The sequence below is a fragment of the Natator depressus genome, chromosome 11 (genome assembly GCF_965152275.1).
Source record: "Natator depressus isolate rNatDep1 chromosome 11, rNatDep2.hap1, whole genome shotgun sequence".
NCBI lineage: Eukaryota > Metazoa > Chordata > Testudines > Cheloniidae > Natator > Natator depressus.
This window is the reverse complement of record NC_134244.1, coordinates 38,553,407-38,578,187: the sequence shown is the minus strand read 5'-3', so window position 1 is coordinate 38,578,187 and position 24,781 is coordinate 38,553,407. Positions and strand designations below refer to the sequence as shown.

At 41.9% G+C, this 24,781-nt stretch overlaps 2 protein-coding genes across 6 annotated transcripts; one reads left to right on the top strand and one right to left on the bottom strand.

Moving 5' to 3' along the window:
• Window positions 1-960: 960 nt before the first annotated feature.
• PHOSPHO2 (phosphatase, orphan 2) lies at window positions 961-4,847 on the bottom strand. Of its 4 annotated transcripts, XM_074967521.1 has the most exons (4): window positions 4,695-4,847; window positions 3,093-3,204; window positions 2,593-2,725; window positions 962-2,293 (listed from the first exon to the last, which is right to left on the bottom strand). In XM_074967521.1, exon 4 carries the CDS (start codon window positions 2,269-2,271, stop codon window positions 1,546-1,548), a length of 726 nt encoding a protein of 241 aa, XP_074823622.1. In that variant the 5' UTR covers window positions 2,272-2,293; window positions 2,593-2,725; window positions 3,093-3,204; window positions 4,695-4,847; the 3' UTR covers window positions 962-1,545. The 4 variants fall into 4 exon arrangements, with proteins under 4 accessions (XP_074823621.1, XP_074823624.1, XP_074823622.1 ...); XM_074967520.1 differs by lacking the exon at window positions 2,593-2,725 and having other exon boundaries at window positions 961-2,293; XM_074967523.1 differs by lacking the exons at window positions 2,593-2,725; window positions 3,093-3,204 and having other exon boundaries at window positions 961-2,293; window positions 4,695-4,839.
• Window positions 4,848-4,873: 26 nt separating this feature from the next.
• CFAP210 (cilia and flagella associated protein 210) lies at window positions 4,874-24,127 on the top strand. 2 transcript variants are annotated; one of them, XM_074967519.1, is made up of 10 exons: window positions 4,874-5,050; window positions 6,675-6,901; window positions 7,692-7,865; window positions 7,970-8,163; window positions 10,831-10,987; window positions 14,624-14,763; window positions 15,781-15,973; window positions 17,477-17,641; window positions 18,771-19,129; window positions 24,112-24,127. In XM_074967519.1, coding segments are annotated over exons 1-10 (1,677 nt in total). In that variant the 5' UTR covers window positions 4,874-4,983; the 3' UTR covers window positions 24,113-24,127. The 2 variants fall into 2 exon arrangements, with proteins under 2 accessions (XP_074823620.1, XP_074823619.1); XM_074967518.1 differs by lacking the exon at window positions 24,112-24,127 and having other exon boundaries at window positions 18,771-21,371.
• The last annotated feature ends 654 nt before the right edge of the window (window positions 24,128-24,781 follow it).

Genomic DNA, 24,781 nt, shown 5'->3' with positions numbered 1-24,781 from the left:
AATGATTGTTTGCTGTTGCTTTCAAGGAGGGAGTGAGGGAGGCAGGGGAGACTAACAACATGTACCCAAAACCACCCGTGACCATGTTTTTGGGAGGCATTGGGAGCTTAACTCAGAATTCCAGTGGGCAGCGGGGACTGTGGGATAGCTACCCACAATGCACCACTTCGTCAGTCGATGCTAGACAAGGTATTGAGGACACACTCCGCTGACCTAATGCACTTAGTGGGGACATGCACGATAGACTGTATAAAATCGGTTCCTAAAGATCAACTTCTATAAAATTGACCTAATTTCGTAACATAGACATACTCTCAGTATGTGGATGAGATAGGTGGAGAGTGAGAAGAGAATTACAGTGTGCAAGATAGAAGGCGGCAAACCCTTTATGGCAACAGTTGTGATTCAATTACTCTTATATTTCTGAAGAGGTGACAGAAATCATGTATAGTGAAAAACAAATAGAATCCATGACTAAAAATAATTTCCTGTGGAGTGGCTCCCTATTTACATGTGTTGCATCATGTTTCTGAATGAGAATTGAAGAGAACTCTTGTTCCTTAACACATTGTTTCCTTAAGGAAACAGAGGAAATGTCTTTGAGTGACAAGAGGCACTCCTTCCACCCATAAGCTTTGAGCTCCAGTAAGTATGCCTTGAAAGGCAATTAAACATATTGCACAAACACATATTACTCTTTTAGACAGACAATGTTTAGATTCAGGAATTGTGTCCTTAGCCTCTGTTTGCCAGAAGCTGGGAATGAGCAACAGGGGATGGATCACTTGATGATTACCTGTTCTGTTCATTCCTTCTGGGGCACCTGGCATTGGCCACTGTCAGAAGACAGGATACTGGGCTTTGGTCTGACCCAGTATGGCAGTTCTTATGTTCTTAAAGCGAATAAAAACTATTGGAAAACTTGCTTTTCTTTAAAATAAATACCAAATATTTTACTAATATGTCCCTTTAAACCAAATATACAAGACCATAAACATTAATTTACATATTAAAATATTTTTGCTGCTTTAACAAATATACAAAACCAACAGTGGCAGTACCTTGCTTTTAGTGCCTAATATAAATCTTATACGTATAGATGAACCCTCCATTAAAAGCCATTGTTCTGTGCACTAACCCTGCCTCTCCCCCTAAATATCTGATGAGAAGTAATTTGCACAAACTGGTAAAGTCAAGATTTGAAAAAAAAAAAAAATAGTTGTAATAAATTATCCTCTTTCCTGCCTTTCTCCCTGCTCCCTTCCCCCTGTGCCCTCCCTGCCACCCCCCATTTAAATGAATGGAAAAAGCTCATACTAAGTGTTTTTCCATATAATAAATAATCCATTTCAACATGCTCACTTTCCCACTACGGTAAAGAGTAAACACAATACTTTATAGCCTGTATTTCAATGCCTTAGTTTCAGATAATAGCATCCCAAAATTGTGACTGTGTGCTTTGAGACAGATATGGTTAGTATTATTCACTCCACACAAGATAAAACACCTTTACCAATTTACTTTTACCCATCTCTGTAGTTTGAGTTACTCCTTCATAAGTAATTTCAAATGAGACAGAATTTCAATACCTGATGACCAAACTAGAACAGAAGACTGCACAGGATCAAGATCCTCAGACATCTGAGAAATCATTTTCTGTAATGTGTACCCTTGTCTGGGCATAGCAATATCATCCTTCTTTAAAAAAGTTACTGGACAGAGATCATTCCCACCATCACCTACATATACAATTTTTGTATATTTTACTCCTTGGTGTAACTTTTTATCTACAAATTCTTCTAACACTTTTCTTTTGCAGAGGTTTTTAGGGCACTTTGCACAATGATGAGTGTGAAAATTCTGCACAGTAAGATAGCCAGCGCCACTGAAAGTTGCAGGATTTGTAAACACTTCATCAAGCACTTCATGAAAGTTAGCAGCTTTTAAAATCCAGTCAATAAATACTGTATTAGAATCTGAAATTATTATGCAATCAAATAAATCTTTGTTCTTGCCAATAAAATCTAAAAGATCTCTCATTCCTGTAGTGAAAGGAATTGTTGTCATAGTTCTTTTCATTTCATCTTCTTTTACTCCACTGTCTCCCAAATATCTAAAGACCCTGCTCATATATTCTGTCCAATGTCCTTTTTGATAGGAGTTTCTTAGTTTGTTAGGCAGTTTTTCCTCAGGAGCACATTTCACAATCCAGGTGTCACTGTTTTCATCTATGACCGTATAGTCAAAGTCAAAAACCAGCAGAAACTTCATAGTTGTTAGATAAGAATATATTCTGGAAAAAAAAAAAAAAAAAAAAAGAGAAATATTTTCTTTATATAACAGAAGCTTCTACTAAGTATTTAATTCCTACCATGACCTCCTGCTTGGAAAAGTGCAATTCTGAAAGAAAAAAGAAGTCAAGACAAATGTATAAACATAGTGAGCTGTTTATGAGTGCTACAGCTGTGGGAAAGGTTATGCTCAAGCAAGAAGATTATCTCTGCAGGTCAAATTCTAATTCACTATCCAATTACATTTTTAATTAGATAGTATAAAAAGTATCTGAAGCAACATAATTATATTGTTACTCACTAGTCTTTGCTGACACAAGCTCAATCTTGCATTCCTTGGACAGCATCATTTAAACAGCCAGGTTGCACTTGAGTTCTAAAAATTTTTATCCACATCACCAGCCAAAGCAACCCTCACAGCTTAAATTCTTCAGCTTGCAGACAGGAGATAGAAGCTTTTTATGAAAAACTTGAGACACACATTTGGAGATGCTGCTGTTGCTAGGACTTTAACCCGTTTTCTCCCACCCACCCCTTAAAAACAACAACAATTAGTAACAACATTCAGGCAGCCACGTTGACTCAAAATCAAGAAAGCAAATAATGCTGGTGGTGAATATTAGTGTTGACTTGCTATGGGGAGATTTGTAGGTGACTCTTAATATACTGTGGTCCTGCAGCATTAGAGTTTATGGACCAGCCCCAGGGTATCTGAATACCCTGGAGGAAACACCTCACCCTTTGGTTAGCGCAGTTATAGGCACATATTTTGTTTATCTTAGTAATAAGTTGGTTCATCACCTTTTCTTCATTCGGAAAGAAGCCAGGCAAGTCGACAGCGGTTGTGTTAACAATATTTAAGCTACAGCTCGAACTCTCTCTCGTCTCAGCCTCAGTAACTCTATAAAGGACACTTCACACAGAAGGAGAAAGGACCATCCAGTATTAGACAATATCACTCTTTTGGAAACTCCATCCCCGCCCCCCCCCCCAAAAAAAAAACCCCAGAACCCCCCTGTCATAAATAGAAAGGGAAGGGTAAACCCCTTTAAAATCCCTCCTGGCCAGAGGAAATCTCCTCTCACCTGTAAAGGGTTAAGAAGCTAAAGGTAACCTCGCTGGCACCTGACCAAAATGACCAATGAGGAGACAAGATACTTTCAAAAGCTGGTAGGAGGGAGAGAAACAAAGGGTTTGTGTGTCTGTCTACATTTTGTCTTTGCCGGGGATAGACCAGGAATGAAGCCTTAGAACTTTTAGTAAGTAATCTAGCTAGGTATGTGTTAGATTATGATTTCTTTAAATGGCTGAGAAAAGAATTGTGCTGAATAGAATAACTATTTCTGTCTGTGTATCTTTTTTGTAACTTAAGGTTTTTGCCTAGAGGGGTTCTCTATGTTTTGAATCTAATTACCCTGTAAGGTATTTACCATCCTGATTTTACAGGGGGGATTTCTTATTTCTAATTCTATTTTTATTAAAAGTCTTCTTGTAAGAAAACTGAATGCTTTTTCATTGTTCTCAGATCCAGGGGTTTGGGTCTGTGGTCACCTATGCAAATTGGTGAGGCTTTTTATCCAACATTTCCCAGGAAAGGGAGGGTGCAAGTGTTGGGAGGATTGTTCATTGTTCTTAAGATCCAAGGGTCTGGGTCTGTAGTCACCTAGGCAAATTGGTGAGGCTTTTTACCAAACCTTGTCCAGGAAGTAGGGTGCAAGGTTTTTGGGAAGTATTTTGGGGGGAAAGACGTGTCCAAACAGCTCTTCCCCAGTAACCAGTATTTGTTTGGTGGTGGTAGCGGACAATCCAAGGACAAAAGGGTGGAATATTTTGTACCTTGGGGAAGTTTTGACCTAAGCTGGTAAAGATAAGCTTAGGAGGTTTTTCATGCAGGTCCCCACATCTGTACCCTAGAGTTCAGAGTGGGGGAGGAACCTTGACACCCCACAGCAGGACACAGGAGCAGAAGGAGCGCAGAGCACAGGCAAAGGCGAGCAAGGTTTTCAGCTGCGCTCCGGGGAAGGGAGCTGCCGAAGGGAGGGGGCAGCCAGCAGGCCGGCAGCACGCCGCGAGGCGGCCCGCAGGAGAGGCTAGCGCGAACGGAACGGAACGGAGCGGCTGGGGGGGGGGGAGGAAGGCAGGCCAGGGACTCTCTCAGAAGCCGGGCAGGCCGTCTGCATAGTAGCCCGGGGACCAGGGGAGCCCAGCGACGTGGCCACAGGGCAGGTGCCGGCAGGGATGGGAGGCCGGCGGCGGCAGCGTTGTGCTAGCGCCGGACGCGGCGTCCCGGCCTGGCGAGGCCCCAGAGGCGAGCTCCGACTGGAGCCCGGGCGAGGCTCGCGGCGGCAGCAGCCGGGAAGACTCGGCCTCACGGACGGCAGCCGAGCCGCGCGGAGCGCTCACCCTCAGCCTCTGGGCGGCGGCAGGTCCGGCCCGAGCGGGGACAGGAACCGTCAGCGGAACGAGGGGACCGTCTGGGCCCGAGGCGCCCGACTGGGGCAGGCGCTGCGGCAACTCCGGTCCCCCAGCTCTGACACGGAGCCCCCCCGCTTCCGGCTCCGCCCCGCGACGTCACGTGACAGCCCTCTCCGCCAGTCGTGCCGTCTGTCTCCCTCCGCCTTTCGGTTGCCTGGTAACCGCCGTACACAAGCACCGAGCGCGCTGGGCGCCCGCCGGCCCCGCTCGTAGGGTTATGGACGCGGCCGCCAGGCCCGCGGTGCTGTATGGGAGGCGCAAAGGCCAGAGACGGGAGCCCACGCGTGAGTGACACGAGGCTGCCGGGGCTACGCGGAGACCACGCTCGGGGCGACACGCGAGTGGCGGGGGACAGACGGGGGACGGTGCCGGGACGTGGTGCGAAGAGCGGGCTGGGGGCGAGGCCGTGCACCTCTCAGCCGTGTGGTGTCGTACCAGGCCCCAGCGGGCGCAGCGCCCGGCCATGGAGCCTGCGACGTGGTGCACGGGCCAGGCGAACCTGTGCCACGGCCTGGGATGGGTCGGTGTGCGGCAAAGACCCCACAGGAGAGACGGATACGCCCCCTGGCTAATGCACCACACAACCCCGGGGCTTCCTTCCTTGGGTGTCGCTGGCCCGTAGCCGCGGCGGCACGCTGAGGGAGGGGAGACTACACTGACCAGTAACGCAGTTACGTGGGGGTGAAGAACAGGGGTGGCCATTGAAGTGAGGGACATTTGAAGTGAATGGTGCCTACATGTGTGACGTGGTGGTGCCCAGACAGGTGGGGGACGTGGTGCCCAAACGTGGAGCTGACATGCCAGGCCCAAGGAAGACAGCACACTTACATACAGAGGGGACAATGCCAGGACACAAGGGAGGCATTACCAGTTCCCGGAACCAGCGGGTTAGATGCTGAGCCTAAAGAGGTGTAGGATGTGACGTGCATTGAAGAAGAAGATGTAATCCTCTTTCTCCATTCTCACTCCAAATGAGCCCTGGCATCACACAAGAGTGCAGGGGAAATACAGTACAACCCCCTTTATCCAGTCCTTTGCTGGGTGACCCTTTAAGAAAACTGGCAATAGAGATTGTAAACAAAGAACAAACAGACATAAAATATCTCTGTCAGAGAAAGCAGTATCTCACATGGTAAAAACCTTCCGTCTTAAATTCCCTCCCCGCTCTGGCTTCTTGGAGACATGCAAGTAGATTTCTAGAGCCTGTTTCTCCTCTCACAAAGGTATACATAGGAGTAACTCAACTGAAATTAATGGAGTTACAGGTATGTGAAACTATTGTAGGAGTAAATCAGGCCACTTATATAAAGATGCAACCTATGCTAAACAATCATGGCTACATACAGTATACTACTGTTGAAACTTGGTTTGTGCAAATCTCCTTGTTTAGAGGTTGAAGACCAGGCCCAGTGCACCATGCAAAGGGCAATTAGCAGAGAAGTGATTTTATCTAAAAGTAGGTTTTAATTTTAAACATCATTGTCAGAACAGGTAAAAGTTGTCCCCTTTTTTAGATTTGTCATACAGTACTCTTACAAACCAGATGGGCAAGGTTGAATTTAACGTTACTCAAATATCTGTTTTTTTAAAGCAGTAATGACCAACATGAAGGACATTTCCTGAAAATTAATGACTGGCAGGAGGAGTTGAGGGCCTGAAAAATACAGGAAAACAAGACACATTGGTCTGTCAAGTAACATGAGGCTCTGGATCTGAGGGTTAGTTCTGACTGTGCTCCTGCTCCTGGATACTAGAATTACATTACATTGTAGAGTCAAACTAATATGATGCTTTACTGTCAGCGCTGGGTAGGAGTCCAAATCTTGGTGTGGGTTTGAACCCACAATTTTCTGGCCAGAAGTGCTACAAAGTGAGTGAACTCATTCTTTTGTTCTTTCTTTCACATAGCAGCAAATGGTTTAGAAGAATATAATGTTCCAGATAGTATTTTTCTTCCAACTGGAGTGGATCTGCACCAGGTTACTGTTCTGCCAAAGGCAGAATGGGTAAGGATTCGAGACAGTGTTGACAGTGCAGCTAGAGAAGCAGCACGGATTCATGCAGAGAGGAAAGAACGGAAAGATATGCACTTACGTTCCAAAGCAGTTGTGAAAAACTGGCCCAACACCATTGCAGTAAGTGATATGTACGTTTGGAAATTGGAGGGTTACTTGTCATATACATTAGAACACTCAGAGTGCACTCTTTCCCTCCCTTCTCAATGTACACACACACACACACACACACACACACACACACACACACTTCTATTAAGAGTTTCACTATAACCAGAGTCTACTTTTTGGTGGCCCTGCTTATTAATTCTGTCTCCTGCTTAGGTACACCATAGACCTGCCCATGTCATGTCATAAGTTTAAAACAGGATCATAGAGAGAAGGAGAGAGTAAGAGGTGTGAAGAGAAGGTCTCCGTCTTCCCTGCAGACTACCAATGGAGCTGCTTGCCCACCAGGCCTCCAGTCTTTCCCTTCTCCCTACAGGATTCTTGTTCAAAATATTTCAGTGGGCAAATCTTTTCTTTACTTCCTGTCCTAAACTGCTACATAGTGCAGTGCTGTTAAACTGCTGCTTATTATCTCAAAGATGGCTGCACATCAGGGGTGATAGAAGTGATCCATATCCTTTATCCAGTGATGTGAAGCTTACTATAACTACTCATAAAACACTTTGAGATCCTCATATGAAATATGCTTTTTAACTGCAAAGCATTTTTATTATACACTTAAATTTCTAATAGATATTTAAAAACACAGGACAGCAGCACAAAAATTGTTTGACTGTTCACTTTAGACATAAGTAGGTATAATCAACTTCTTGCTGATTTTGTCTTTTGAAGAAGTTGTAGATTTTTGAGTCAGTTCTTTTCAGTGTGATCTGTAATGGAAATGAGTTTTATCTGCATTTAGGGCCAGGCACAGAGGAAACTTAAAGCTAAAAAATTGCGAGAAGAAAAGGAGGAAGAAGAAAGAAAACTACTTGATCTGGAGGAAGCACAGTTTCAAGCAGCAAAGCGGAAGGAGGCCATAGAACAGGCCAAAACTTATCAATATTATCAGAATGAGAGAGTGAAAGGGTTACATGTTTGTAGATGGTTTATTGTCTTTAATTCAAATTATATTGTTTCTTTGAACATACATGAATGTGTAATAAAATAAACATGAAATGTTCCAATTCCGTTTTGTAGAAAGCACTTTTACTTACTGAGGTCCTAAAGGAAAGAGATGCTCAGATTGAATTTAAAAAGACAAAGCCAGATATTTACAAAAAAAAGGAAGAAGAAATGGAACGTGAGCGCGAAAAAGCTATTCTTAAAGAGCAGGAAAAGGCATATGAACGCTATATAAATCGACAGGCACTTTGCAGAGACCATCTGGAACAGTAAGTAAAACAGGGCTGTTTCAGACTAATAAATTGAGTTAAACTACTGTTGTTAAAAGAAATCTAGTGTTCATCTGCTAAACAAATGAGTTACCAGGAATTTTTAACAGAAACAAAATACACTGTCATTTTCTCAATAGAGAGAGAAAGACCTATTAGATCATCCATTCCATCTTCTTGGCCATGCAGAATTCTAGTGACATTACAGTTTAATATTTTGTCTAATATTTAAAACAGTCCAGTTTTAAAAGCCCCACTGCTTCCTTTAGGAAGGAACTTATACTACTTTCCTCAGGAGGCTATTCTACAATCAACAGATCTTATTCCCAGGAAATTTATATTGCAGATATCATAAAAATTGCAACAAAATTGGGGCTCCGTACTAATTCACTGAGCACATCTTCCATCCTGCATACTTTAGTAAATTTTGCTAGAAGTATAATGTAATTGTCACAACCTGGCCCAGCCCCACTCTCTGGAAGGATACCAGTCTTTCACGGAACCAATCACTGGATCCCATGTGCTTCTAAGCCCCCTGGATCTTGGTAGCGACTAGACATTATTTCTAGCTCTGGGTCTCAAGGACACTCCCAGATGCAGACCCCATGTCTAACAACTTTCTTTGGCAGTGCCCCAACCCTTCCAAACTCCCAATTGCTTATAGACACTTCCTCAGAGTTCCATCCTGTTTCTCAGTTAACCCTTTCAGGGACAACATGGCTGGCAAACAAATCATCCTGGAAAGGAATTATCAGTGGTTCTGTCTCTTTCTTGATATCTGAAAACTTACTCTAAGGAGCTGCTACTAAATTCAAATGTTGCACTGCACGAATCCATTATGAGGAAATCCTGCTCCATTCTTTGAATATAAAGGGCTTCTGGCAATGGCACTAGTGTAGTTCAGCTGCAGAGAAGATGGGGAGGATTTGTGCGTCAACTTTCAGAATACCATCGTACAAGGTTGTGGTATATCTTCCTTTTCTTCCCACAGTGGAAGGAGCACATTAGGGCTGTGATGGTTACTGCCTCTGTGAAATTCTGCTGCTGCCATGTGAGTTGGGGAAAAAATTCCTTTTACAACACCCAGAGTTACTAAGTTCTCATTCTGTACTTGGGTCAAGCATTGGCTTGAGGATTTGGGCCAATGGCTTTAAAATGAATCACTTTGATTTTGAATTCTGATACTTTACCTGCCTTCAGTTCAGACAGCAGTTCACACAAGAGATCCACTTTGTGAACACTTCAGTGCAAATAAGTGATGGTCACATAACCACCACCCTAAACCGGAAACCTACTGACCACTATACTTACCTACATGTCTCCAGCTTTCATTCAGATCACATCACACGATCCATTGTCTACAGCCAAGCTCTAAGATACAACCGCATTTGCTCCAATCCCTCAGACAGAGACAAACACCTACAGGATCTCTATCAAGCATTCTTAAACTACAATACCCACCTGCTGAAGTGAAGACACAGATTGACAGAGCCAGAAGGGTACCCAGAAGTCACCTACTATAGGACAGGCCCAACAAAGAAAGTAACAGAACGCCACTAGCCGTCACCTTCAGCCCCCAACTAAAACTTCTCCAGCGCATCATCAAGGATCTACAACCTATCCTGAAGGACGACCCATCACTCTCACAGATCTTGGGAGACAGGCCAGTCCTCGCTTACAGACAGCCCCCCAACCTGAAGCAAATACTCAGCAGCAACTACACACCACACAGCAAAAACACTAACTCAGGAACCAATCCCTGCAACAAATCCCGTTGCCAAATCTGTCTGCATATCTGTTCAAGGGACACCATCATAGGACCTAACCACATCAGCCACACCATCGGGGCTCTTTCACCTGCACATCTACCAATGTGAAATATGCCCTCATGTGCCAGCAATGCCCCCTGCCATGTACATTGGCCAAACCGGACAGTCTCTACGCAAAAGAATAAATGGACACAAATCAGACATCAAGAATTGTAACATTCAAAAACCAGTAGGAGAACACTTCAGTCTCCCTGGACACTCAATAATAGATTTAAAAGTGGCAACTCTTCAACAAAAAAATCTTCAAAACAGACTGCAACAAGAAACTACAGAACTGGAATTAATTTGCAAACTGGATACCATCAAATTAGGCCTCAATAAAGACTGGGAGTGGATGGGTCACTACAAAAAGTAATTTTCCCTCTACTGATACTCACACCTTCTTGTCAACTGTTGGAAAATGGGCCACCTTGATTGCAGTGGCCTCGTTAGCAGCACAAAAGTAATTTTCCCTCCCTTGGTATTCACCCCTTCTTGTCAACTGTTGAGAATAGGCCACTTCCACCTTAATTGAATTGGCTTGTTAGCACTGACCCGCCCCCCGCCCCTTGATAAGGCAACTACCATCTTTTCATGTGCTATAATATATATTCTGCTTACTGTATTTTTCATTCCATGCATCTGATGAAGTGGGTTTTAGCCCACGAAAGCTTATGCCCAAATAGATTTGTTAGTCTCTAAGGTGCCACAAGGACTCCTCGTTGTTTTTGCTGATACATACTAACACGGCTACCACTGTGAATGTTGTTTAACTCTTAGAAATGTGTCACCTTTGTCCATTATGTACTGTGTACATTTTCTTACCTCTTTAGTATTAATATTTTATTTTATACTTCAGAATAAAGGAACATAAGCACCAGGCAGAATTAGACAAATTAGAGGCAAAAAAAGAAGGCGAAGAGATTCAACGACTGACCGAGTTATATGAATTGGAAGTGCAGAGAGAAAATGAAAAGAAACTGGAGGAAAAACTTGAACATAGGAAGATGCACTGTGTAAGTAACAGAAAAGCAGAAAGCCCAACATTTTTCAACTAGAATGCTTAAAGTTAGGGACTTACATTTATATTTACATACTTAAATAAATGACCAGATTTTCAGAGTTGCTAAACTCAACCTAACAGCTCTCACTGAAAACAGTGGAAGCTGCTAGGTGCTGTGCTCTTTTAAAAACCTGGCTCTTCGTGCTGATTTGCAGTTTGCCAAATGCATTGTGAGAGTCCTTTGCTGAGTGCAGCTGGCAGGTCCCCCAGAGCAGGAGATTTTGGAGTTAACACCTCATTGAAGTGCATGGAGCAGTTCACACCACTCAGAACTGTTGTTTCAGGCTGTTTGCAGACTCAGGCAGATATCTCTGCATCAGTTATACTAGAGTCATGTTTTCGGGCTTTTCTTTGCAACCAAAGTAAACTGCGATTTTCACCTCATCACATGAATCCAGGACTTGGGGCCCTAAACATAGGTGCCTATTTCTTAATCTGGCCCTGATGTAGATTGAGGATATCGGGAAAACATTTCCCTTCTGAATTTTATGCACCTACTGCATAAGAAAAGTCCAGATAAGCCAATGGAGAGAGAGTTCCCCACACGGTTAGTTGGAATAAGTGAAACTGGCTACTAGCAGAAGAAAATTATCAGGCAAATGTCACAGTTCAGGACAACTGCACCTATATTTCCACCTTGTGTCTAGCAAGGGCACCCACTGTCAGGCTTCTGGCTCCCAGGTGTCATGTCTCTTGGGCAAGAGACACACCTCTCACTCACTCCTGATTTGGATATTTCCAGGCTGCACAGTTCACTGCCTACACTGTGTACTTCCCAAGAAATCAGACTGCCTAAGCAGGTGTGCTTTGCTTTTCTCTCAGAGGCTATATATAGAATAATTGTCCACAGTGATAAGGTACCACCAGCCTTGTCCTGAGTAATTACATTTATTTCTTAAGGTGAAAGCATTACAGAAAAAACATTAAAACAATAAAAGAACCTACACACATTAGTAAGATTATCAGAGATCACCCTAACTGCAACAAGGGCTGTGTTATTGGGTCAGTCCTTCAACCTCCACATGGGGTTTTCAGTGGTTACAAATTCACAACACTGTCATGAATCTGTGAGTCATTCCTTTATACTGCCTGGGCCTTTGAGCTGAGAATAGGTATTTCATAGACCATGGGTTTTTCCTCAGGTCATAGCTTCAAAAGGGTGGGTCCGGAGGTGGGAATTTTCATTCCCTTCTCCCATATATTTCCTATGAAACCCACTTAACTTTGTTTATCCCAAACATTCCTTCTTGTTTGGCCCATTGTTAAATGAGACCCTGGAAGCTTATGACACTTCCCTGCATTTATGTTAGTCCTTCCCTGCCTCCACCCCCCATTACATAAAATCCCACAATAATACATAAGCAGTTGCATTTTTAATAAAAACGAACTCCTAAAATACTTATACTTAATTCAGTAAGGTTTGTCCATGATATTGCAGGAAATTGCCATATCTGTCACAGCAAGTACAAATATCTCCTTGCAGCTAGCTGAGTTTGTCATTCCAACATTTGCCTGTGAGGAAGCTCTGAAGGAGCCTTCAGAGTTGACTCAATATGTGGAGTGGCCTTGGTAATATCTGCTGGTGGAGCCTCTGATGTCACTCCTGATGGGAGCGGCCTAGCTACTACCCCCTCTTCTGGTAGTTGCCTTTTAAAAACACATTGAAGGTGTTGATATTCCTGCCTCTGGCTACACTGCAACTTAACTCAACTTTAATTACGTCACCCAGGGATGTGAATTAGCCACCCCTGAGCGACACAATTTATGCCGATTTAAGTGCCGATGTAGCCCCCCTGCTCGCTGGTGCTAGAATAAGTAAGCCGAGGGGACAGCTCTCTCCCATTGGCTTAGAGTGGCTACATTAGAGAGCTTACAGTGGCGCAGCTGCATCAGTACAGCTGCGCCGCTATAAGCTCTTTAGTGTAGCCATAGCCTCTGTTGTTTAAGGGGGAACTGCCAGAGGTTGATGGCTGCTGCTGCGGCCAGAGCTCCTGGAATTATAGTCCTGGCTGTAGGGGTGCTGTGCTGTCTTGCTGCCAAAAATATAGAGGTTTCCTCTCACATTTAGCTGAAGCTTTGTGGAGCACCTCCTGGATTATGCCAGGATGCCCTGACATAGAGAGGAGCTCCGGCTTAGAGGGTTTTTTTTCATATGTTCTGAAGACCAGAAATCTCCTGCCACGCCTAAAAGGCAGAGTGATTTGAGGTTTTCTCCTCAAGTGAGGAGAGCCTAGATAGTTCCCTTGACTAGCAGGTCTGACACTGCTTCCTAGCTGCAAAAGCAGGGGGGAAAAATCAATGTTTTAATGGCGCACCTAGCTATGCAGGAGAATCATGCAACTCCTGATTGAACAGTAAATATTGTCAAGGATGCATTTCACAAGTTACAGGCCAAGTTCTGCCCTTAAATTCACACACACAACTTATTGACTTCAAAAGGTCACAGACATTAAAGGGCAGAATTTGTGTGTACACCAGTGGTTCCCAAACTTGTTCCGCCACTTGTGCAGGGAAAGCCCCTGCCAGGCCGCACCGGTTTGCTTACCTGCCACGTCCACAGGTTCAGCCGATCGCTGGTCCCAGTGGCCGCGGTTCGCTGCTCAGGCCAATGGGAGCTGCTGGAAGTGGTGCGGGCCGAGGGATGTACTGGCCGCAGTGAACTGCGGCCACTGGGAGCAGCGATCGGCCGAACCTGCGGACGTGGCAGGTAAACAAACTGGTGCGGCCTGGCAGGGGCTTTCCCTGCACAAGCGGCGGAACAAGTTTGGAACCACTGGTGTACACAATACAGGAATTGTATCACCACTGAAATACAGCCACCTTTGGGATGAAACATTGGCAGCTGTTTAAGCCCAATGTCTCACATCAGTTTAAGACAAAGTGAAAAATATAATATTGTCCTGTTGAAACTATGAAACGTATGATGATGCACTGTAGGTCCAGTTTCATCATTCTCAGCTTCACGCAGACTTCAAAAGGAAACTGAACCTGGGCAATAAGGTGGGATAGGAAATAAAACTGACTTTCCCCTGTAAAGTTTAGACTCAGATTCTGATTTGTGGTCTGCAGCTGGCAGAGGCCAGAAATGTCAGAGCCCAAGAGGTAGTGCACCCCGAGTCCATCTCTCCTTCACACCTGTGAAGAAGCCTTTCTACAGGTGCTCATTGACAAGAAGCACAGAGGGCTTTTCCAGTGTAGCACCTTGAAGTCAGGGGACATGTATCAAGTGTTTCAGGCCCCATTGCTGGGTCAGTGAGCACCATGTACATGCATGGCATTGATATCTCCTGTTGCTGGCATGAATAGTGTGTGCATTAGAATATTGGTGCATATTAATGTTACTTTTGCAGCAACTTGTGGTAATTTGGCTCTCAGAATGTAAGGCAGTTCAGGGCTGGGCAAGAACAATGATCCTTTTCTAGAAGCTTCTCTCCTCCAGAACCTTATTCTCCCTGCTGCAGGCCTAGGGGCACCTCCATAATTTCACATAGTATGGTTTAAGTCTCTATCAGATTTTTTCCTCTTTCTTTAAAAAGATTTAGCTACTTGTCTTAGTATATATAATTGGACACTTTTTTTTTTTTGAAAGGCGCATGTTGCTGACCAGGATATTCTTAAAGCTGTAGAGGAACAAAAACAAGAAGAGGAGAATGATAAAATTCGAGCTCACTTTAGAGCAAAACAAAATATGGCCAAACTGAGAAGAGAAAAAGAAGCTGAAATGAACAGGTGGGTCAAATGTTAGAGAATTAAATAAAGTATAGATTCAGAATTATGCCTTTGTCACATGATTATAACAACATTCTAAACGCTTAAGTCAGCAAAAAAGATCATACAGTATTACAGCATGGATACCTGGACCAAAGTGCTTCATGGTATTTGGAGGTTATGAAAGAGGAAAAGGTCTGAAAGGAGTTCCCCTTCTACTGGCCCTTTGTAGTCACAGATGATGTGCGGTGAGCTGGGTACTCACCTTGATCGTACTGGTCTTTAAGGCTTGTGGACTTAGCAGGAAAGTGGTTCTTAACCAGAGGTACGCGTACCCCTGGGGGTATGCAGAGGTCTTCCAGGGGGTACGCAGAGGTCTTCCAGGGGGGTACATCAATTCATCTAGATATTTGCCTAGTTTTACAACAGGCTACCTAAAAAGCACTAGTGAAGTTAGTACAAATTAAAATTTCATACAGAGAATGACTTGTTTATACTGCTCTATATACGATACACTGAAATGAAAGTACAATATTTATATTCCAATTGATTAATTTTATAATTATATGGTAAAAATAAGGCAGTAAGCAATTTTTCAGTAATAGTGTGCTGTGACACTTTTGTATTTTTGTCTGTTTTTTTAAGCAAGTAGTTTTTAAGTGAGGTAAAACTTGGGGGTAGGGAAGACAAATCAGACTCTTAAAAGGGGTACAGTAGTCTGGAAAGGTTGAGAGCTACTGTTGCAGGACATTGGGCCCCACATCCATGTGCTGGAGCTGTGGGCTTTTCATCTGGTCTGCAAGCCTTTTACTCTCTTACCAGTTCCAAACTATCTAAATCCTGATGGAAAACAACATGATGATGTGGCTGTGATTTCCTTTCAGTGACGAAAGGGAGAAAAGACAGAAAAAGGAAGGGGGAAAACGGATTTCTTAATCAGATACTTACATATAATTAGATTCCAGTGAGATAGTTGTAAGGAAACCAGGTTTATCTATTTAACGTTGACATGTTGCATTAATTGCTGTTCCGCTATAGGTTAATGCAGGAGCGTAGGGATATTACTATTAACCGTCTAGCTGAACAAATGAAACAGACATTTGAGAGGATAGATGAACGTGTTGCTAGAGATGTTGCAGAGAGAGAAGCTGAGTGGGAAAAAGAGCTCAAAGAGAGAGAAGAAAAAACCAAAGCTGAATTGAAATCAATTGCAGAACACAGAGCCACCGTGGTAAGATACTTAAGGAAAAAGCTACATTAATGTGGTTGTGTATAGTCATTCTTATAAATATTTTTGGGAAAAGCAATAGTTTTTGTAGTTCATGGTGGGAGATACATATGTTCAACACTTACATCTCACAATTAAAGTAGATAGCAAGTCTTTAGACAAAATGTATATGAACAGGCTGGTTGTGTGTCACAAACAACTAAAAGTGAAAGTCTATGTTATCATTGAGAATTGATGCAAATCTCTTAGTTTTAATATTCATTATTTCAAACAGAGTTTTTTGAGCTAGTACAACCAATATAATCACTTGGCACTTTTAGTGAGAAGGGCATACTGGCTAGGAGCTGTAACCTAATCGCTTAGCTGATGCTCCTGCTCTCCTGCAAGCTCAGAGTCAGTAGGGAATGAGGGCTGCTCTCCCTCAGGCGTTAGAGAGGCCTTGGTCTGCCTGGTGAGGGAGATGGTCTTCAGACTGCTTAATGAGGCAGAATAATCTGACCCATCACATTGTCCCTGCTTCTTCCATTTTTAGTCTCCTTCATGCACACTCCTCCTAGAATCATCCACGTGCTCTTCTGATCACTCCTCTGAACACATCACTGGCATACCACTCAAGCAGTGTGACGATTCAAGAGCTGTTCCTAGGGGACTAGCCTCTCACAACCCTCAAGGGTGAGGGCCTGAAGCACAGCTTCTTCCAGGCAATTTGACTACAACCCACTAAAACTCATGGGCTCAACAAAGCTATGACCTCTTATTGGGTGATGTGTTAATCACCAGGATTAGTGAGCAAGTAAAGTATTAAAAATCCTTGGGTCCTTGACTTCTTTACCAGCATAGTAAAGACCTCTCAACAAAGCATTAATGTGTACATGTAAATACATAGTGCAGGGTTTGCAACATTTTCATGCTGTTAACCGCATTTCTGAACAGGGGAATAACCTCTCTTGTTCACAACTGTGCAGCCAAAGTACCTCCTGCTTTGGATTTCATAACCTCTACAACAGTTGCTTATGTGGAAAAGTAAAAGTAATGATTTTTTTAACCAACTTTCAATGGAAATTAGTATCTGAAAACAATGGGGTAACCAGAACCATGTCACAAGATAGCTCTCTGAGGACCACCAGTAAGTGGTGTACCGGCCAGTTTGAAAATTGCTGTTATAATGAAATGAGCATTTTAAGGAAACACTGGGGGATTTTCCAAGCGACTCTGGTTGGCTATTGACAGGTGACTGACATTACATCATTAATCAATCACTGATAAAATTAGGAAATATTGAGAAAAATTATGTAAAGCTTTGGAGTTGAGGGGAAACTCTCATAGGTGTGTGGAATTACTAGATTTTGGAAATGTTTTGCTGATGTTTCACTGCTTCTTAATATTATGGGCCTTTGGTTTTTTTAGTGTCACTTGCCTGTAGAATGATAAAATATGCCTGAAAAATATGGTTTTCAAATTTGTTGGTTTAGCAAATTGAGTTATTTATTTTTTTATAAAATATAGATAAAAATGAAAGGAGAGAGAGAAAGAGAGGCGAGATTAGAGGGTAAAGAAAAGCTTCATGAACTAAGGGAAGCAGACCGCATCTATCTGGAAATGGAGAAAGACAAGAAACGAAGAAATCGCAATGAAAACATAAAAATGCAAGAGACTCAAATCCAGCAAATGGTAACTAGGGGGATTATCAGACTGTCAGACATTTTACAAAGCTATTTCAAAGTACATCTATGGTATAGGAGTCTTGCATGAGACCTAATCTTTATATTATCACAGTACTGTTCAAAACAAGAGAAACATGAGAAAATTATTTTTATCCCTTTAAACATAATGCTTCAAGAGTTGTTTCTCAGGGACCAACGTCTTCACAGCGCAAGGGTGGGAATGTGAAGCAGAGTTTATATACATGAGTGGGGAAAGCGTTAGTTCACAGGATTGGCAGTAGGATATAGATCCTTTCATCTCCAGACACCTTGTGTGACTCAAGCCCAGTGTGGACTGAAAGATGTCCCCTTTTGATGATGGCTGCTAGGTTGGATTATATAAAATAGCATTTGGTGTCTCAGTCCAGTTGTCAGTGGACATGTATCACAAAATCCCCTACCAGTGCCAACACTAGCCGTATGCCAAATATGTGCCATCACAAGGCCCCATGCTTTTGGGAGACTTCCCCAGCCTGCTGTGCTGCCCCATCACCTTAATAGATCAACACTGAGGCTCAACCCTTCATAGGCCCACGACTACTACCATTGTCCAGTCCCCTCTCAGCTGCTGAAACCATCTGCCAGTGACAAGCACCCCATCTCCTGCTCAGATGCCAAAGTCTAACCATACAAATATGTTATGGGAGTACTGCAGTCTGCCTAGGTTCCCAAAAATCAGATTTTGTACATGGATCTGCAAAATCTAGGGATAGTTTAGCATGGTCTGCGCAAATTGGCAACCATATGGGTAAGAATTAACTGAGCAGTCAAGACTTGAATGAATGACGTTGATTGAGGTACCCTTTCAGCTGCAGATAATGGTCTCTCTGAATCAGTATTCAGGCACATTGCTAGCACATGGTTACTGCTCACTTTGTACCTATTCTCTGGACAAACGGAGAATGTCAGTTACGGATTTCTAACTAGAGTTAGATTGTGATTAACAAATAATTGTTTTTATCAGAAAGGTATTTACAGCCAATTATTAAAAAAATGTCACATAAGGACTTCCACGACTTTATGCCCTGTTAAGCTATTCTACCACAAGTTAACCATGTGGAAATATTTAAGCTTTGTTATTCCCTTCCCCAAAACAGGTTGAAAAACGGACAAAAGAACAGCATGAGAAACAAGTAGAATTGAACTATGAGGCCCAGAAAGAAGTTATTGCAATTTGCAAGGAGCAGGAATTTCAAGAATATGCAAATCAAGTAATTGCTTCAGAATCCAAGACAGCCCGAAATATTTATCCTCTTCTCAAAGCAGCAAAGGAAGGGGCAGGTGGTGGGCATGGACCAGTTTACAGAGAAAGAGGAGGAATAAGACCTAGTTACCAAGCACGAGATATCAATGGCACTCAGCTACCTTCTTATAATTGTAACACTACTGAAGAAATAAAAGAGCTAAATACCAATGGTAACATCCAGCAAACTAAGGGAAGACTTGGTTTTACATGGTAAAAATAACTCTTTGGAGTCTTTACAAAAACAAGTCCAATAAATCGGTAAATGATCCATGTTGTATGAAACCCATGAAAGGAACTAGAAAAGCCATAAGTACTATATGGAACGTTGATAGGGATCCAAGTGTATTTTCCTAAACATTGAAAGTTGTATTTTACCAAAGTCACTATGTTAAATCAAATACAGAAGCAGAACTGAAGATGTACTGAATGATGTACTGATAACCAGTGTAGAACCTTACTTTATATAAGGCTCATATTAAAAAAATAGAATATTTTAGTTTCAATTTTGTAAGTTTCAAGTTCAATCTTTTACAGCTACTCTTGAGTACACTGTAAAGTGCTGCATTTGGCTTCTTGCATTGTTATAATCAGAGTGCTAAGGAAAAAAATTATCCTCAAAAGATGCCAAATACTTTTCAAAAGTGTAGGAAATACATGAGAATCAAATACTAAATAACAGATATGAAAGATATGAAAAAAACATTTAGTATTGCTAAAAGTACTTTGATACAAATTTCACATTCCACATGAAATATTTCTTCAGATTCCACTCTTTACTGAATTTAATCAATCAGCATCCAGAGCACTAGTTCATTATCAGTATATAATTTCTTTTCTCTTAAAATCTGAATCAACTCTTGCAACAAACTAATAACTACCTTGCTGCTGTTACACAACTTTAACTATAGTAGGCCCAGCTTTCATTAACATAGTTTTACTAAAAGAACGAGGAGTCCTTGTGGCACCTTCGAGACTAAAAAATTTATTTGGGCATAAGCTTTCGTGGGCTAGAACCCACTTCATCACTAAAATATTTCATTACTAAGTTATTCTGAGTACAAAAAATACATGCAAAACAGTTACAGCAAGGCGAACATGTTGCACATACTCAGCTTATATGCCATTTTCAAGGTTCTGTGTAAAAATATATTATCAGCTTATTATATAGAAAACTAAGAGGTAACGATCATGGTGTGTAAGTACACCTACATGTGAAGAAGAGGGCTCTTTGATCTAGCACACAACAAGAGGCATAAACAAGGTCCAGTAACTGGCAGTTGAAATTAAATAAACTGAAACTGGAAATAAGGCGTAAATCTTTAACACTGGAACAATTTATCAAGGTATATAGTGGATTCTCCATCACTTGAAGTCTTTAATTTAAGAATGGATACCTTTTTAGAAGATATGCCATAATTCAAGCAGCAGTTACAAGCTTGCTACAGGAATTACTGTGGCACTAAATGGTCTGTATGCTTTTATGCAGTAGGTCAGATTAGATGCTCCTAATGATTCTTTCTGGCCTTGCAGTCTGTGAAAAAGGGTTAGATGCTTACAAACCAATCACTGCAAGGTTCCCTACAAACATGTTGTCTGGTACAACATTTTATTTTAAAAAATCTGAATCATACATTTATATAAATCTATTCTACTATGTTTAATGTGTCAATATTGGAAATTTGATTGCAAACATGTAATGCTTAATGTAGATGACTATAGATATATACACAGCTTGCAATATAAGGCCCTGATCCAGCAAAACACTTCAATACATGCTTAGTAAATCAGAACATGAACACAATAGTTCTGATGACTTAAATGGAACTATTCACTGTTTAAAGGTCAGCATATGCGTAAGTGCTTTGATCGATTGGGAAAAATGTAATTTGCCTGTATTTCTAGTGCAGCAGGAGCCATATTGTGGTAATATATCCTTGTATTTGTTTTTGCACAAGTTTAAGTGTTATCAGCAGGAGAGTATGTGCTGCAGTGTAAATTCCACCCTTTGATCAACTGCTGCTGCAAAGACAGCACAGACGCAAAAGACAACAAAGAATATTGTTTGGAGCTATCTAACAAAAATCCTGCCATTTAAAAAAGAACATTCTCTACATGTAAATGTGTATTTTTAATACACACATTCTGAATCACATTATATCCCTATTGTAACTATAGCACAGAAGCAAGGTCCAAACAACTTGAAAGTAGAGCTTTTTAACTTGTAATTTCTTTGCTTTGGTTGAGTTGGTTCTTTAACTTTTATAATGTAGGCACTGTTTATATCTAATCTTCCATTCCAAACCTATTTCTTCTCCATCCTGCTAATTTTTGCTTGGAACAACTGATTTGTTTGCAAATTGTGATGCTTAAAATAGGAATATAGAGAATTTTTCTGAAAAACTGGAATGTGTCAGATTCAAAATTTCTTTTACCACTTCATTAAATCATTACTTGGGGCTTATCATCTCCCTGTCCCCGTGGCTCATTTTTTAATCATCATTTTTACCCACACATTCTCAAAAAAATTTCAGAGCTCCCAACCTTACACCCAAAGATGGTTCTTCAAACACAAAGAAGGGGGCATTTTTCTTATTCAGGGCATTAGCCAAGACACAATTATTTAGCAATTCTTACCATAATGGGTTGGAACCAGAGCAGGAAGGGCTCAGGCTAGACAATCCAGGTAAGTGAACTGACTGTTTACTCTTTAGGACTATAGCAGTCCTCCAAGACCACAGGATGAGAGAGAGAACAACGGTAGGGACTGGAGAGATTAGTCAGGGGAAAGAGGAGAAACTGGAGAGAGAAGCCAGAGGAAGGATGGAGGGGGACAAGGTAAGGACTGCAAAATGGAGCCTAGGGAAAGTGTGGAAGATGGTGGGAACTAGAGAGAGGTTAACTAGGTGAGTGATGGGAGATGTGTGATGCATACGCACAGATACTTGCACACTCCCGTGCACACGTGTAGATAACTGACCTCACAGAGTATGGTTAGTGTGTTATAATTTAAATACATCCGAGGGTCACTCCATCCCAAAACCACTGATCAAGATTTAGTGGTACAATTTACAATGGTGGTATAATTTACTCAGCAGGTGAGAGCTGGGGTGCGTGTTACACCTTGATAAAAGTTTATTTAATGGTAGACAAGATAATACAACTGGCTGTTCAAAAAAATAGGGATTTTATTTAAATAGGAACAAATGCATTCCACCTACCTACAATAACATTCAATATATGAAGAATATATATAATAAAAAAATAACAATTTGAATACAGACACTATAACTTACTAATAAGCATACTTAACTAAATATAACCCTCTAAATAAAAAAAAAGTCTCTGTACACACAGGCTATTTATTATCTTATAGATTATTACTATTAGTTCTAGCTTCTCCTTTCCCCAAATCGCTCACTGGGTTGACACAAAAGCTTAACTCGATAGATATTGTTGAATCACAGCTCTAGACTTAAACATGATAGAAGCCATGCACCTACACCTGCTATTTTAAATCAGGTTTGCTCTTTAAGGTAATTTCTTCTATGCCATTCTGTCATGTATTTCATGCTTCATTCTTTTATTTTTAAAGTCAGCCCAGTATTTTCAGTAAGGTGGTAACACGCACAGTGGTAGGCCATGCAATAACGTTGTGGATCATCACCCTTTCTAATATGTTGGGGAAAACATCAAACATATATTCTCACCTTGATGAGTGTGGCAGCTTAACTCCCCCTATGAAAAGGTTTACCTAGAGCTGTAAGTTTAGGATGTAAGTGTATGAAATACTCCTTTACTTCTTCATCAGCTTCTTCCATTATAAATAGACAACCCCACTCTCAGCACAGCAGCTGTTCTCTGTTACAGTCAACTGCATCTGCTGTTTCGTGCTGATTTGCAATTTACTAAATGCATTGTATGCACTCTAGCCTCTTTTCAAAAAGAGGGTGCTTTGCGTCAGGCCACATGGAAAGAAAAGTCTACTTTTTCATGTTTTTCTGTTAGTAGGTTAGATATTCCAATATTGTTAGCCAGGATGTGGCCACAAATGCAGTGTGAACACAAAAAAAGTGCTAAAGTCTGAAATATGTCCCTCTGTATACTTACAAAAAACAGGAGAGATGGTACCTGCTGAACACCTTTGCAGCGACAGGTCTGAATGTACTTAGGCAGAGTGGGGAGCAAAGCACTGGTTAGACAAGTGTTCTAAGAAGCAAAGGGACATCCTAGGAAAAGCGAGAGGCCTCTCAGTGCAGGTGCTTCACTACTGACACAGGCAGCTGGGGTGATTCATGTTTAAAACAACTATTCATGGGAACTGAGAACAGTTTAAATATAGCTGTCCAGTAAGAACCATTAGCCACATCCTTGTTACTCATTGGACGTCATCACAGCTTGGGTGGAGAGATAAGCACAAAGGTGGACAGTACTTTCACGCCCCTAATTCTTGAGTTGCTAGTCTGATCCCGAGGAGCAGGCTCAGGGCTGAGCTAAGTTAATGCAGCTGCCAATGGCCTGGGGCTTGTTGGGATTGCCAAAGCTCAGGATACATCTCCTTTCCACTCTTCACAGCTCCTGTTCTTGGAGGTTTGGGAGGAGGTGGCAAAGGAGCTGCTATTCCACCCTTATGCTACTTGGGGGTTCTCCAGTGCTAGAGGAAGTCCCAGATGTTGAGGTATGCTAGCTTTAGGAGTGCAATGTTCTATATGGATGCTGCAGAGCTGAGTTCCTGACCCCATGGCTCTCCAGACCAAATTATCCTGAATACTGGCAAGGATACGCATTATGGCTATGGGACAATGTCTGCCCTCAAATACCTAGAGACTGCTCTCAGTTGACATAGTATGACCATCGTCTCTTTACCGAGATTTAGAGGCTTGTCAGTAAATACAACTGGACACTTTCTTATTTTAAAGGACCATATTGCTGAACAGGATATTCTTAAGGCTGAAGAGGAAAAAAAGTGAGCTGAGGAGGCTATTCGAGATCACTTTAAAGCTAAACAAGAACAGGCCGATCTGTGGAGAGAGAAAAAATTCAAACAGCACAAATGGATACATTGTTATAGTATTCCATAAAAGTGATAATATGGCTCCTGGATTATTTTCTCTCTCTTATGTAAAAGGGTAGGATGAAAAAAATGTAGGTGACTCTGTAAATTGACTTAGCTGTGTCTCTCCCATAACATGTAGATGAAAATGAAGGACAATACAAAAAGACTGGAGAAAAGAGACTAAAGAGCAGCTGCATGGATTAGTGGAAGCAGACAAAAGCTACTGAGCAGCTGAGAATCAAAGCAGGAGAGAAGAAAACAAGAAAATACAGGAAGCTTAAATCCAGTAAATGGTAACTGGGGTGGGGGGGAAGGGGATTATCCACTTTGATCTTTTAATGCTAAGAGACATTTCAGTGCCTGTCAGTGGCACAAGGTTGCTGCATCAGACCTTAGCCTTTACTGTTCTAAACCAAAGCAAGACTGATGCTTATTTGGTTTGGGTTGTGGGTTTTTTTTAAACAAACTGTCACGGAGGGAAGGAGATGTCTTGGGTCTGATAATTGGTGACCTGTAGTTGTAAACCTATTTAAATTCACCCCAGGCAACTGGTAACTGAAAAATGGCACCATCTGAAGATGGCTCTGTTGACCACTGTAGTCTGATTGGTTTCAGAGTAACAGCCGTGTTAGTCTGTATTTGCAAAAAGAAAAGGAGTACTTGTGGCACCTTAGAGACTAACCAATTTATTTGAGCATGAGCTTTCGTGAGCTACAGCTCACTTCATCGGATGCATACTGTGGAAACTGCAGAAGACATTATATACACAGAGACCATGAACCAATACCTCCTCCCACCCCACTCTCCTG

What these genes read in the sequence shown, in the direction of transcription:
- CFAP210 (XM_074967518.1), top strand. Translation starts at nt 4,984, where the DNA reads ATGGACGCGGCCGCCAGGCCCGCGGTGCTGTATGGGAGGCGCAAAGGC. An exon ending in CCAGAGACGGGAGCCCACGC is followed by an intron (nt 5,051 to 6,674) that starts GTGAGTGACACG and finishes TCTTTCACATAG; the next exon opens with CAGCAAATGGTTTAGAAGAA. An exon ending in AAAGAAGCTGAAATGAACAG is followed by an intron (nt 14,764 to 15,780) that starts GTGGGTCAAATG and finishes GTTCCGCTATAG; the next exon opens with GTTAATGCAGGAGCGTAGGG.